Source organism: Eublepharis macularius, chromosome 14, assembly GCF_028583425.1.
Source record: "Eublepharis macularius isolate TG4126 chromosome 14, MPM_Emac_v1.0, whole genome shotgun sequence".
Taxonomy (NCBI): Eukaryota; Metazoa; Chordata; class Lepidosauria; order Squamata; family Eublepharidae; genus Eublepharis; species Eublepharis macularius.
In genome coordinates this window covers 49,213,945-49,229,846 of record NC_072803.1, presented here as the reverse complement: position 1 = coordinate 49,229,846, position 15,902 = coordinate 49,213,945, and the positions used below count along the sequence as shown (strand labels likewise).

Here is a 15,902-nt window from a genome sequence, read left to right as displayed (position 1 = left end):
TTTATATCTGAGCCTTGTAATTTTAGAGGGTGGGGATGTAGAATCAAAATTCACTTCTGAAGTTTCAAGTACAGTGAAGCCAAAGCCACTCTCGCCATTTTGATTTTGTTTTCATGTAAGACAAACTCTGACTTTGTTTTTGCCCAAATTTTGGCAACCCTTCGTAACCAAAGCATTCTTAGCTGGGGAGGCAGCAGGGTTTAGGTACCAGGTACCTCCACTTTTGGAGGCACAGCCACGAAGTCCCCCAGCAAACCTTAAATGTGTCTTTCTTTAAAGCATGCTAGGAACTTTACACACCTGACAAGGAAAATGCAAAACAACTTCAAGCATTCATCAGCTGCCCTACATAATTCTTGCATAGGTTGCCTACTTCTGCAATGAAAAGTTCTACCTTGCAGCATTTGTTGAGAAAATCAAAACAAAAACTTGGCTTAAATCTCATTTCAAACTAATTTGTGTATAAAACTTCTGAAGCTGCATTATATCGATTCTGCTTATTGGTCTATTTTTCTCAGGAGCTTTCCCAGGTCTCAGGCGAAGAGCACTTTAACTAGAGATGTCAGAAATTGAACCTCAGACCTTCTTCTGCATATGCTCTACCCGTTGAGCTACGGTTCCTCCTTTTTAAAAGCTGCCTTAGACAGCGTCTCTCCAGAAAGAGAGGAGTCGTTCCCAATACACACTCCTTTAATAGAAATGGTAGGGATTGAACTGTTGCCAGCCCTTCCCCTTTTTACCTGCACACCCCCACTCCCAGCCTGAAAGTATGTACTGCATGTGGAACACTGTGAGCAAGCTTCTGTCCCTGAGAGGCAGGCACAGAACATGGGGAGCAAACTAGGGGAATGCACCAAAAACACAATCTGGGCGATTCAGATCCAGGTTTCAGGGATAGCAAAATACAGTTAGAGAATCCCAATTTTATCTGGTTATTATTATTATAATAAAAATAAAATAAATAAAATATTTCCTGTGGGGAAAACTATTGGGGGAGAGGGGGATTTTCAAGAAAACACTAACTTTACAAGGAACCTACACCTTCCTGTCCACTAAAGACCCACAAGTTTCAGGAAGATTGGATCCAGGGGTTCAGTTCTATGGGCCTCTAAACAAGGTGTTCCCAACCATCTCTCCATTGTTCCCTATGGAGGAAACATTTTCCAAGGTTTCCCAGGCGAAAAGCAAACACTCGCCAAAGGTCAGTCCCAAATGCAAGTCCCACCCCAAGCAAGATGAACTAACAAAGCCCAACAGAACCAAAGTGAAGCAAGGGAACCAATGTCAAACCAGAGAATCCCAGTGTTAAAACCAGAGAACCCAATGTAAAACTAGAGAATACCAAACTGAAACAAAAAGGGGTGAGGCACCTCAGGTAGAGTTGGAGTGGTAGTAGGCTGGGAATCCATTCTAGCTGCTACCTCCTGTCTCCCACCAGCCTCATACCACTCCCCTGCCACAGCACAGAGCATGTCTCCACTTCACGCCACTGCCTTCTTGCTTACTGCTGTTCCAGCTGTGCTGTAGTTGCCTGTGGCTGCCTGTGTCCAAATAATCTGACCAAGGGGAGTTCACACCTGGGATTCTCCAATGTGATCGGGCAAAGTGGGATTTTAGCCAAATCACGAATCCCGGATTGCACACCCCTACAGTAAATGTCATCTTTTATGTCTCAAGATGGATCATACAGCAATGATACTGCCAGCAATAGCAACAATCTTGCAGAAGTGACAACTTTTAAAGAAAAATCCTTTTTGCAGGAGTAACTAGGAAGAGCAAGATGCAATGCGGGACTGATGAAATCAAACCCCACCAGGCTATGGAAGACACAGGCTCCTCTCCTGTAAAACTTGTACATGGTAAGCAATCACTGACCATTCATGTTAACTCGTTATTAAGTGACAATTCTAATCTCCAATTCAGATCTTCTTGTGGTTCCTAAAATTGCTGCCACAGGAACGACTCAGTGCTATACCTTCAGCTCTGCAATGCTGCCTGTTTCTGTATGAATCCCTGTTGTTCTGAAAAGACTCTCTACTAGGAACTCTGACTAGTTTTACTTACTTCCTCAACCAGACTTTTTGCTGAAAGATTTTCTCTGTGTGATTTTCTAGTGTGTGTCTTTAATCATAATTACTTGTAAATTTATAATTGGTTGCACAGGCACACCTGATGATTCTTTGATAAGTTTAGTAAGAGTTTACTAGTAAATTTGATATAGTAGCACAGATGGTTTTAGTATGATTCCAGTGGATGTCTAACCAGCTTTGGTTGATGTTTTTGGGGCATTGTTAACGTGCTATTTGCTTGTGCTTTTTAAAATATTTGCTGGTATTACTCAGGATAAGTCCACCCCCACTTCCTAATATTGTACCCAATCCCTCAATAAACTCTATATTTCTCTTTAAACCTGTTTCCGTTGCACTTTTCCTCCTGAATCACCCTTCTCACAGATACTGACATTTATTGTGAGAGTGTCTCTGGTGATGATCCTGGTTTACTGTGGCATAAACTGGAGGGCTAAACCCATCATGTACTTTTATGAACCAAGCTCACATTTTGGTTAAGAGCGGCAGGACTCTAATCTGGAGAGCCGGGTTTGATTCCCCACTCCTCCACTTGAAGCCAGCTGGGCGACCTTGGGTCAGTCACAGCTCTCTCAGAGCTCTTTCAGCCCCACCCACCTCACAGGGTGATTGTCATGAGAATAGTAATAACATACTTTCTAAACCGCTCTGAGGGTGGCATTAAGTTGTCCTGAAGGGCAGTATATAAATCGAATGTTATTATTGTTATTTTCCCCTGCATGTGCACATAAGCATGAATCTTTGCAACAACAAAAAAAAACCCTTACAGCTCACATTTCCCCTTGGAATCTGCCTCAGTTAATGTTCTCTATGCTTCGTTTAAGCCTAAGCATTAACAACTAAGCATTTGTGAAAAAGCAGGTCTCTGCTCTGGGGAAAGTCTTTCTTCTCATGTTCCAGAGTTCTGTGTTTTGTCTCCCAGGGCATAGTAAATCCTCCCTAACATGCAGTCTCTCCTGGGGATGCTGCAATGAACAGCTGTTATGCTGCAACTAAAAGGTGTCTACACAGGGACCGATTCTTACCAAACGCACCTGCTGTGTCTCTGCTAACCAGCCTGGGGGAAAAAGAGAAATGGAGGGAAGAGTTTAAAGATAAAAAAGAGAGAACTTTCTCTTCTTCTATTAATTTGCATGGATGCTCAGGTACCAACAAGGAGGAAAACAACCAAGTATGCCCATGAGGCAAGAGACCAAAACAAGAAACCCTCTAAAGCAGCCATTTTCTCCAGGGGAACAGACCTCTGCTGCCTAGAGATCAGTTGTAATTCCGGGAGATCTCCAGGCCCAACCTGGAGGTGAGAAATCCAAGCCAGCCCTTTTGGGGGGGAGACTAAAGAAGCATCTTCCATAAGATGATCCCTGAGGGGAGGTGAAGAGGATGAAACAGCAGGTCAAAGAGATCACTGTGAGCAAACAGGGATGCCCTCCAGGCTAGTCTTCACAGGGCTCAGGAGGTAGGCCTTAGTCCTGTTGCCTCAAATAAGCTGACCTTTGGTATCTCTCACCAAAGTCCTTCTACACCAAGAACAAAGAGCAACTCTGCAGCAGCTGAATTATTCATGTCAGCAAAGAGAAGTGAGGGAATGGTGGAGAATCTTTCTGCTCTAACACAACAGCAGCTGCCAGAGGATGGATTCGTGGGAAGAAACCTGGCTGGCAAAACAACACAGCCCTGAGGAAGGTAGAGTCAGAGGCGGCAGTGAGCTTGCATCTGTAAAGAAGAGATGCGCTGCAGGGAAAAGAAAGCTGTTCTCGATAATGCTGAGCTCTGCTCTGCTCTCGCCATTGGAAGATACATTTGGATAAATGACAGTGCTGCAGTCAGCCTTTTGCCCTAATTGGGCATTTATTGCCCAACTTTCTCTTTGTGTCTCAAGGCGGATTACAATCAACAGGAACTTTATAACCTTCTCTCACCACGCCCAAGTGTCTGCAGCAGAATTCATTCATAACACTGAAGATTCCCTGGTTTGTTTGTTATTATATCATAACCACGAAATTCAGTTTGTTCCCTGCCTACAAAACAGGATTTCAAAGCAGGATCGAGCCTGTTTGTCTGTTTGATCCTCAAACCAGAATTAAATTATTTGTGTTGATTATAAGCAAGAAATTAACCATAGTTTGTGTTTTGTATATAACTAGAGATGTGAAGGATCAGGGGGAAGGGAATTTGGGTATGTATGTGGATTTCACTATTTTTCCTAAGAACCCTTAATCAGTTTTTTTGACACATGGGAAATTTGGGGGACCAAATATAAGAAACTACCATGAAATATTTTTTTATTTAGAATTAGTGAAATGCTTCTTAAGGCAATGTTTTTCACACTCAAAACGTATACCGTGAAAAGTCTGAGGACTTTTGTCATTTTTCCCATTGGAAAAATTGGGAAATGTGGGGGATCACTGAAAAAACCTCCTAAGAAATATTCTCTAGTCTCTTGCCATGAAAACCCCACCAGGGGTCGCCATAAGTCACCTCAGACTTGAGGGCACTCTCCACCACCACCACTCTAGACATACACAACATTTTCAAGATTGTTTTTGTTTAAATGCAAATAACTTTGGTAACAATTAATATGCTCTAACGTGTGAGCTACCCGTACTGCCCCAAGCTTCTTACAGGAAGGGAGGCATAAAAATGGGTTGGATAGAGAGAAATATATGGACCTTCAAGACTGATATTCAAACCACAGCTTTTCACTACATCTGAATATAATGTTTTTGCATTTTGGTGTCAATGAATTGTCGTTTCAGAAATTTCAGAAATAAGACCAGTTATATTTTTAATTTCAGAAGTTTTTATCTACTTATGATGAACAGCTTCCTTAAATAAATGCTATGCACATCATCAGAGTAGCTAAAGGCATCATGAGAAGGGTAATAATTATCTTGAAAAAATCCACTCTACGGCAGCAAGAATCCTAGGTGGGCAGAATGGATTGTTCCGAGGACTGTACACCACAGATACTGTTTTTAAATCAGAGGTGTTCCCGTTTGGGGGAACCTCTCATTCTTTAAATGGAATCTTTCTTATCACAAATGTAAAAGTTCTTTTTAAAAAAACCTTTAGGCGGGGAAATCTCCCTCTAAGCAACGTTATCGTGAGGACGTATAACCCATTGGGCCCCACTCTGGCTATAGTTCATTTTCTGCTATTAACCCCAGTCCTTGATGTCGCTCAAGCTTGCAAAGCAAGAACTCTGTTCTTATACAGCAGATGCCAGGAGGTGTGGGAAGCAACACCAAAGTGGGAATGTTTCTAGCAAGCAAATACTTCTCCACTCCAAGTGACTGAAGACAGCCGGATGCGACCAAAGTACCGAGACACTTCCCACTGGTTGCCCACAGAAGCTCCTAGAAATAGGCGATAGCCCCACAATGCTAGAACCCAATCATACTCCCCCTTTAAAGTTTCGCTTCATGCAAATGGGTGCTTCCCTTAAGAAACAAAAAAAATGGAACAAGGATTTCTGTAGCAGGTGAAATCCTTAAACCAGCATCTCAGAAAAGCATAATAGCCACTCTTGGGAATCAGTGACCAAAAAAGTGATTCCAAAGCCAGACAGCTGAAGCACCACCTTTCTGCTGAAATAGATCCATTCAATGTTTAAAAAGACAGGAAATCTGACTTGTTCCAAGGATGGCCAGCAATCCTTCAGCAAGATCGTTCAGCCAAGCCAGCAGTACTGCCGAGCCCGGTTTGACCTTCGGCAAGCAGCCTTTCTAAGTTGGTGCTGGGCACAGGGCAGAGGTCCCTCCCGTCTCCTGACTGCACTTGGAAAAGGAAGTGCCTGGAGGGCGGTAGAGAGAGACCCAGCTGGCAGAGATGCCGGACCTTGCTAATAGCTAGTATTTATCTCAGAAAGGACCAGGCTCTGTCTCAATCCATCACACAGTTAGAAGTGCTGCTACTGTTGCAAACGGCTGCAGCCACCTCCCTCTTGCTGCCTGCGCTGAGAAAATAACCACCCTCCAAATTCAGGAAGCTTAGAAGGAAAGCAAGTTGTCACTCCTCAAGTGCTTTGGCCCTGATCCAGGCCACTGATTCCTTCTACGGTTTGCACAGAATGCAAAAACTTCACACAGAAATTAGCATCCATCAATATGGAGAGAGGAACAGTCCCTGCTTTAAATTCATAGTCTCTAATCCTCGATAAAATCATTTTTCCCTCCTCAATATCCCATTACAAAAAGTCCCTAAAAAGCCAGGGTCTAAGCCATCTCTACACATTTAACTTCAGCTTCTGGCAAGCAAGCTTAGGAAAGTAATTGGAGACGGATGCTGGATTGTCAATATTCATTCTAAACAAAATTAAAGAGACGGAATGGAAGTCAAAAATCCGTCTCATACCCTCCAAGATCTCATAAGTGAAAATACTGGCACAAAATTCTAGCGCCCCAATTCCCTGACCACGAATCAGTGCCCAAGGCACACCATTATGTATTGCTGAAGGCTCTATGTCATTAGCTATATGCTGTATTAATTTACTCATCAATATCAACAGATCAAAATATATGTGAACCGCTGCAGGGCATGAAGTGGCCAGCTGTGCATTGCATGTTACTTTAACAATCACATGCACACAAGATCTATCCTTTTGCACACTGAAACTCTAGCTAGGGAGTTAAACTCTGAGGCACACATCCCTAAAAAGCTAAAATGGGGACAGTGTTTCTTTCAGGGACAAGGACCAGAAAATAAGAAATGTCCCTGGTAGCTGTAATATATGTTATTTCCAGTCTACAAGAACAAAATTACACACATGCATTTTCCTCCTGGGTAAGGAAAGCCTGTCCTAAGGCTTAAAAAAAAATAGATGCCCCCTCTGTTATAAGGTTTAATTCCTTTCCAACATATTATCTCAAAACGAACAAAAAGAGTTGCCAAAATGGATTTTCCCTAGTTGATTCCGAAAAAAAAAGAAAGAAAATCCAGATCTTACCCTGACAATACGCCAAGAACCAGGTTGAGCATGAAAAAAGAACCGATGATGATGAGTGGGATGAAGTAAAGCCAGTTCCAGGTGTTTCCTGCAGCATCATTCGTCTGGAAAGAGACAGAAAGAGAAAAAATGCTTTAAACAGACTCTAACTGTACATGTGTCTTCTACAAGAAACCACGCAGTGGTTTCTACTTTTTTGTTGATATACTTCGGGCCAATACAGGCAATAAACTGACAAATGGCTTCCTTGTGGTCAGAAGTCAAAGCAAAACTGATAGCATGTCTGCCCCATTACTGATACCACTAGGTGTCCAAGCAGGGCTATATTGTTCTAATGGACCTTGTATGCATACAGCCCTTTATTTAGGGAGTACAGTCCTATGTACATTGGCCCATTACACTTCATACAATCAACTTCTTGGATAGAATCCAAGTGCTATGTAAACTTTAATGTGTAGGCCTTATATAATTTCAATGCACCCATTAATGTCAAAACCTGGACAGGAAAAAAATACCTTGACCCTTTAATAGAGGTTTAATAAGTGGAAATGGGCAACTAAACTAAGCACCATAACCTGATAACATCTTGCAGATCAAACTGATATCTGATGGACAGCTAAGGGGACCAGTTTAAAAGCTGGTTGTCCTAGTCATCTTGTGGACACCCAATATAGTCAGAAGTAAGAAGACACACCACATGGGTAGGAAATTATGGCAAACTAATCCACAATGACTTATCATTTGACACACCCCACTGAGAAGAGAAAATGAGGTGCAAAATTGTACCACTTTGCTCTTTCCAGTGTCAGATGATTAACTTTCTGGACCTGATACTTACAAGCTGTATCAAAGCTAGGAATCCAACAGTCCAAACAGTAAACTGGTGAATTTGTGAAGTCTGTACACCTGGCAGAGATTATTTCACAAAGACCCATGCAACACACAACCTACAACTCTGTTTTGAGAGCAAGAGGAGAAAGGAAATGGCAAAGCTTTCTACATTTCCAACTTCAGAAACAAGTGCCTGAAAAGGGAAATGCCTGCAGCAAGTGAAAACAGCACTCTTTGTAAGGAGCAATTGTTTATTTTAAGTGCATGTTTCTTTCACTGTCACTTTCACTCTATAAAAAATACTGTGGATGGCTCACAACATCATTAAATAAAGGCAAACATCTAAAAACATAAAACAAACCATTAAGCATCAGCTAAGCCGTGTAACTTCATTAGATCAGCAATAACATAAAGCAGCATCAAACATTCACTGAGATTCAAACAAGTATCTAAACTTTATGGGAGCAGTCAAAAATATGGGGAAAACAGATACGCGCACATGTCCAACAGTACACTTGTACAAAAGATAAAGTTTTCACTAGACCCCTAGAGTTAAGCAAGCTTGGTACCAAGGACAACATTCCACAGTGGAGGCATCATCACAAAAAGAACCTGTCCCTGGTTGCCAACCATGAGTGATTCCGCACACGTTGGATAATGCACTTTCAATGCACTTTATCAATCGTTTGAGGTGGATTTTTTGTTCCGCACACGAAAAAATCTGTTCCAAATGATCTATAAAGAGGATTGGAAGTGCATTATCCAACGTGTGCGGAATCACTCCATGTTAAGGTGGAGGCAGACAGACTGGAGACTCTGATGATGATTTTAAGTGACTGGTAGGTTTATACTGGAGTAGGAAATATTTGAAGTACCCCGGTCCCATCTCCTGGTCTTAAATGGTAAGTACCTGCATCCTGAAGTGTACGTGGAAGTGAACAGGGAGTCACTGAAGCTCTTCAGAACTAGTACATGTTTTCTATAACCCGTGCTGGTCAGCAGTATCACCCTCTGGCCATCAACCATAGCAGCGCTGCAGCGCTGCAGAGAAAACGGCTGCTCTCTGCCTGGGCAAGCTGCTGTTGTGGTGCAGCGTGTCAGACGCTTGCATTTCACTGCTAGAATTGATGGCTCAGACCCCCAGCACCTTACATTTTGAAAACTTTGATGTACACATCTGTCCGATGAGCAGATAGCTTGTGTTGGGGCTTATGTGTATGAAGAGATGAAATTCCATGCATGACGTTATGCATAGCAGTGGGCAGAAGTCAACCAGGTACTCTTGACCCAAGAGAAATTACTTTTCCTGTGAGGCTTCTTCCTTCATCCTCACCCCACATGAACTGCTCATCAAAGAATGATGGACAGGAAATGTCACGCTTTCTCTCCTCTTGTTCATTAAGGGCTAGGTGCCAAGAAGGGAAATCAATTTTTATGCCTTCAGTTAAAATACTTTGATGGTTTAATGCTTGGGTGACTACACTGCTCAGCCCCCAACCACAGATCTCATCTGATACAAAGGAGACGGGGAAAATGAAATGCTTATAATGTTTTGATGGTATTACACAATGCAGACAGAAGGCTCCTGATATCTTCCAGTGCGTGGAAAAACTACCTCATCCATTTAATGGGTAGCTAAGTAGAGTACGCTATGCAGCCTCATGTCATTGATCGCCATTGTTCAATAGCAGCCCCTTCCAATCTGGCTGCTTCCTTTCAAACAGCCAGTAATAAACTTCATGGGATGGGAGACAGGCATTTAGGTTTGCTTGTTCTTTGTGGGCCACTAGGTTTCCTTATGTTTGCACCACCAGGTGGAAGGTCACTTGGAAGACTGCTAAGTTAAATTGTCTGATAAAGCTCTGATAAAGCTGCACCGAGGACCAAATTGAAAGAGATGATGATGATCTGTTATCTCTTTAAATTTCCTTTAAAAACCAGCTGTATGGACAGCCAATTGGCTCAGGATTGTGACACTGAAGGTATGGCTAACTCTTTCCCCCTATATCATTTCCCCAGGGCTAACCACTTCTCACACAGTCTTGAGAGATCCAGGGACATACCTCCGTAACCTTAAGTGGTTTGGCCCTACATAATACAGGGTTACTGAGTAGAAAAGTGTTGCTCTGTTCTGGGTAGAAACATGTTTCATGCCACCGAGACATTAGTTAGTTGAGACACACTGCACACCTACCTACTACTTCGTAATGTTTCCCCATTCCTTCCATACTATTAATTCTGTATAGTTGAATTGGAATGCAGAAGGGGTTTCGTTTTTATATCAGTGTGCAACTGTTTGCTCTGAAAAAGGCCTTCTACTTTTCTTTGTTTGTTTGGAAACAGTGGCTTTCACAGTCACTTGAAATCAAACCATATAATAGCAACAGATCATATACCACAGTTTTAAGAATTATTGAACAAAGCAAACTGGGCTAATAGGGATGTCAGTAGTTTCAGACTGCTTCAGAAGTGTATCAAGCTCCACAGAAATATCCAAGGTGGGAATAAACGTAGGGTTTTCCAACAGTTGCCTGTTAGCTTCAATGTATTTACCTGCTGGTCACATTGGATTGACTTTGGCTAATTAGAAGTGTAATCTTATTCTAAAGGGGTACTTTCCCATCTGAGAAAACTTCTTGCCATCTCATAATGTAGCACAATTTACTTTTGTTAGAACTTTACAGGTTTCCTTGCCACTTCTGCTAATTAGAAAAGCTATTTATGCTTTATTTATTTCAGTTGTTTCCTACACATAGCTCTGGGCATGCACAGAGCCCAAACATAAACAAAGAGGTAAGACTGAGACTGAACACTGTGCAGCATTCCTTCCAAAATTCCCAAACTCTACTGTTCTCTTTCTGAAGGGCCTTTCCAGATGTTTAGAGAAGATTGAACAGCTGTTACTCCACTGTCACATGGAATTAAAATGCCATTCTTCAAAGTAGTAGTGTTTGTTGCAAGGAATCCAGAGATACCTTGTCAAATATCTCTTAAGTAGTCAACAACACCCCAACTATGTGTTACTACTAGAGTTGGGCACGAACCGGGAAAATGGTGGCTCGTTGCAGTTCGGGGTTCGTCATGTTTCACAAACTATGGGCCACCATGAACTTGCTTAGTTCATGAACCGATTCATTTGGTTCGTGAGTACATCACTTCCCGGGCTGTAGAAGGTCTGCAGAAAGCCCATTCCCGCCCCCCTCCGCCCGTTGCCTAGGTAATAGATTGATCAGTGCCAGGCTGTCTGCAGTGATGAACCAAAAAATGAACCAAATGAACCGCTCTAAAAATTCATTGCATTGAATTTTTTAAAGACTGGGAGAAATTTAAAGAATATCTGAAAAATAAGTGGGATGTGAAGGGACAGTTATGGTCTATGGATAATTACTGATGTCTATATGATAGTGGAATTAAAGTCTAGGTAGGAACTTTACCTTTGAGAAACAGGAATATTAGAAAGATTAGAATAGATAAAATATGAAGAGAATTAAAAAGGTTTTAGTGCTGTTGGGGGTCAAGAGAGAAAGGGGGAGGGAGGGTGGGGGATATATGTTTTAACTAATGAATATACGGTATAAAAGTTGTAGAGTGTTATAGGGAACTGATGTATGTATTAGATATGTGTGTGTATTAACCTACCCAATACAAAAATTTTCTTAAAAAAAAATCATTGCAGTTTGTCACAGTTCATCAGAAATGAGCTCCGACAAACCACTGGTTCATGAACCAAAAACTGGCCTAGTTCATTATGAACTTTGGTTCACTTCTTGGTTCGTGTCTATCTCTAGTCACAACCCCTGTCTTCCAGCAATACAATTCAAACAATTTCACAAGTATTATCTTTAAGATTATGTCACCATCCCATGTCCCCGGGGTAGGTGCTTTCAAGAACAAATATGCTTTGTGAGCTTTTAAGCAGAGGCAAGATTTGAACCAGGAATCTCTGAGATCATATACAATCAGAGATACCCTATCTGAGATTGAGAATAAATGACTGTAGGTCCAATCCAGCAGATGTGAATGAGCAAACCATCTGCTACAGGCTACCAGAAATCAGGACACATTCTCACCTGGCAATTCATCCTTAACCAGATTATTTTAATTAGTTGCATTCATATCCCATTTTTCTTCTATCATATAATTTGAAGTCTCCTATGCAGGCCCAGCTGCTTATCATCAGAAAGACTGCTGCATATGCCTTCAAACCAGCACAACCAAACTCCTCAAACCTCTGCTCTCTAACAACAGACCTCCTAAAATTGCAACTCATTTTGGCAGAAGGTGGTTTGATCAGGAATGTAGAACTTCCAGGAAAGAGCTTGCGCACTATACCTGACAGATTCATCATCATAAGAAAAGAACATCTATCAGTCATCTCATCTCTTTGTCAGCTTATAATAAGAGGGTCCTCTGTCAGAAGAAGCTATGGCAAGAACAAGGTCTGGCAACCCAAGAAAAGAGGGAGTCCCAGTTCTAGGGACTCACTTCCTGCAGTTTAGCCAGATCTCTCCCCTCCGCTCCTTTATTGGAAGCACAGATCTCTACAAAATAACTGGCATGCTCAGTACAGACAGGTATTCAAGGCCTCCTCCATTCTGGAGAATGAGGCAGTGAAGCAGATACCACTTCCAGTTATGTCTACCTTACCATAATGGCCTCCCATCATGGTATCTGGGATAAGAGGCCTCCTCTCTTCTCTCTCTCCTCTGGAAAGTCCCCTGACAATGACTGGATCCCTCCCGAGATGTTTAAATTCTCCCCTGACTGGTGGGTACCCATCTAGCTAAGCTGTTTACTCAGATCAATCTAACTGGTGTTTTCCCCTCAGGGTGAAAATATTGTGATTCCAGTATTCAAAATGAGAAGCAAATTGGTCCCTCATAACTACTACTCAATAAATTTGGAGGACATAGCCTCCAAACTGTACAGATCTCCTACACAAGTTGGAAAGTTGGGAGACTTCCAACCATGTTGTCCACTCTGAACAAGCAGGGTTTAGAAAAGGATAGAGAACAATTAACCACTTTCTAACTCTTTACCACCTTACCCTACTTATTTAAATTTATTTTATTTTATTCAGCTTATACCCCACCCTTCCTGCAAGTGGGCTCAGGGCAGCTACAAGCACCAAGGGTCCCACCAAATCTCTATATACAGCTTCTGTAGACCTAACAGCTGTCTTTGATTCAATTGATAAAAAATGGCTTTGGCAGAAATTGGCAGATACAAGTATCAACAAACACCCACTGTTTCTATTACAGGAACTTCACACCAACATCTCTGCTAAAATAAGGGTAGACACATCAGGATTATGAATTGAGGAGATCCTAATTACCAGAGAGGTAAAACAGAAGTGTTTTGGCCCCACTACTTTCAATTTATATTTAAATGACATTATTCCAAAGCTATCAGGCCATGAGTTCATTCTACCTTCTTTAGGCCCCAGTAAAATATCAATTGTTTTATATCATGATGATATAGTTCTAGAGTCACTTACATGCATTGGCCTTAAAAGGTTGCTGTAGAAAAGAGGCCTTAAAGAGAGCCAGATTGCTGTAGCAGTTAAGAGCGACAGGACTCTAATCTGGAGAGCCTGGTTTGATTCCTCACTCCTCCGCTTGAAGCCAGCTGGATGACCTTGGGTCAGTCACAGCTCTCTCAGAGCTCTCTCAGCCCCACCCACCTCACAGGGTGATTGTTGTGAGGATAATAATAACACACTTTGTAAACTGATTTGAGCATAGCATTAAGGTGTCCTGAACAGCAGTATATAAATTAAATACTGTTGTTATATTAAAAATCATCAGCGTTAAGACCAAAGTGATGATCTTTAGGAAAAGACCTTATAAATTTGAATAGACTACAGATGGACTCTCAATAGACAAAGAGCCAGACCACACAATACGAATTACACGCGAATGACACAAAAACTTACTTACACATGTTCCAACATTGTTTTCAACTACACGCACCAGGACTGCAGGACCTCCATTGAACCTGTGTTTGTGGTGGCATGGGTTTTCTCCGTGTACCTTCAAGATATCCCATCATGCATCTCCACTTTGCACAGATAGGAAGCGGAAGGTATAGGAAATAAGGACGCTCTGCATTGCTGACTTACTGATCGTAACTGCGTGCACGCGCCATTGCAGCTACACTGGAGCAGAAAATTTTGAATGCGTGCCTGGACCAGGACACGTGCTCATCAATAGAATGCTGGACATGAGCATTTGGGGTAAGACAGGACTCCTGACACTCGCTCGGTCTCGTGTAATTCGTATCGTGTGGTTCGACTTTAAGGCAGCAAGTTCAAATATCTTGGAGTTAACGTTAGCAAAACGTTATCTTGGATGGCTCATTTGGCAGTCACAAGATCTGCAATTTTAAGAACCATAAGTCCTATTCTGAAATTTACTGTACTAAGGTTGGATTCTTGATTGATCCAGCTCTGAAAATATACCAGAGTAAGACTGTCCCACAGCTTTTGTATGGAGCAGAGGTATGAACCTGAGATGATCACCTGGTCACAAAATTGGAATCTATTCAAAATCTCTTTTTAAAGAAAATTTTAGCCCTACCTTGAAGTGCGGGCAGAACTTGGCTTGCCTTCAATCACGCCCCTGTACAAATAGCCATGCTCAGATTTTGGAGAATATCAAGGAACGACAATGTCAGGCTACTACTCTGTAGGAACTGTTTCATGCAGAAAGATGCTGCCTGGGTAGCCTGTTATAGCAACACTTCCCACTGATACTCTATCTTGGATTATCCCCACAATGTCCCTACAGCCGGCACCAATATTCATGACTGGGTGTTCAAGTTTTGGTTTCAGTTTTGGTTCTGGGGGTTCTAGACTAATTCTGTTACATTACTGGTTTGTTCCAGGGCAGCTAGTGTCAGTTCAGAACGGATCCATTTAGGGTTTTTTTTTCCCATTTTAATGAGTTTGGGTTCATTTCATGCATGTTGGCCATGCATGCGCAAACGTACATTCTTTTCAAGGGGAGTGGGGTGGGGAAACAAGATTCTGAGGCAGCTGTTTTTGCGTGCAATGGCCCCAAAATTGCACAGAACACAGTCCTCCTTCTAAACCATCAACCCATTGCGTTTGAGAGCAGGGATCCGTGTTTATGGACCCCAAGGAATGCTTGGGAAAGCATTCCTTGGTATGTCTCATGGTGAGTGCTGTGCTGCACGGTGCATATGAATGCACACACTGTTCTTTTCGTGGGGTGGGAAAACGAGGCTCTTTTCACTCTTAACCAAAAACTGCTTCATTCAAAACCCTTCGATCCAATGAGTTTCTTCTCAAGCACATGAAAAGATAACAAATGACCCCAAAGAAGGTGAGTGTTAGTGGGTGCACACAATGGCAGGAAACTTACTAACAAAGCTGCACTGGCTCAGTATGCAAGCATGGCGTGCAAGCAGGGAAGTATTCCATTTCCAACTGGCACAAAGTAGCAAAATGAAAAAAATGCTTCTTTATGATGGCAAAGACAATAAATTATTATTTTTGAGTCCTGCTGTTATGCTATGTTTCCCTGCACCTTGTAGTTTCATTTCCACGATGATTGTCGAATCTTCTTCACCCTAATTTGCTTTGCAGCAGGCTGGGATTCCCTGTTTAAACCTACTGGCCGCCAACCTATTGTTGCACTATGTGTAAAAGCACACAGAAAGGGAGGGCTAGATGTTTGTTTTCCTTCATGGGAAGGGAAGTAGAGGGAGGTTGGCACTCTTTTTTTCCTATTGTTTACTGGTAAAAGTGGGATACTTTACAGGTTGCTGGCTGCCAGTCTCCCTTTCCAATTAAAACCACTGCCGAGGAAACACTGGAAAAAAACATACGCATGTGCGCAGTGCGCATCCCCTTCCACCAACAGAGGTAATGCCAAGCGCTCAGTCTCTCTTCTTTGGAGTCAACTGGTTGCATGATGAGTGGAGACAGACTTGCCGTTAAGGAAAACATGATGCTGTCGGATGGCCCATGACTACATGGCCCACCTGCACAGCCTCTGCATGGTAAGTACTGAAAT

General features: G+C 42.2%; 1 protein-coding gene across 1 annotated transcript in view; it reads right to left on the bottom strand.

Annotated features, from left to right (window-relative positions):
- The window catches only part of CACNA1B (calcium voltage-gated channel subunit alpha1 B), a 443,389-nt gene that overhangs the window by 237,643 nt on the left and 189,844 nt on the right, over positions 1 to 15,902 (bottom strand). The window contains exon 7 of the mRNA XM_054997363.1: positions 7,033 to 7,136. Within this exon, the coding sequence (XP_054853338.1) occupies positions 7,033 to 7,136 (104 nt within the window). The remainder of the gene's footprint in view (positions 1 to 7,032; positions 7,137 to 15,902) is intronic.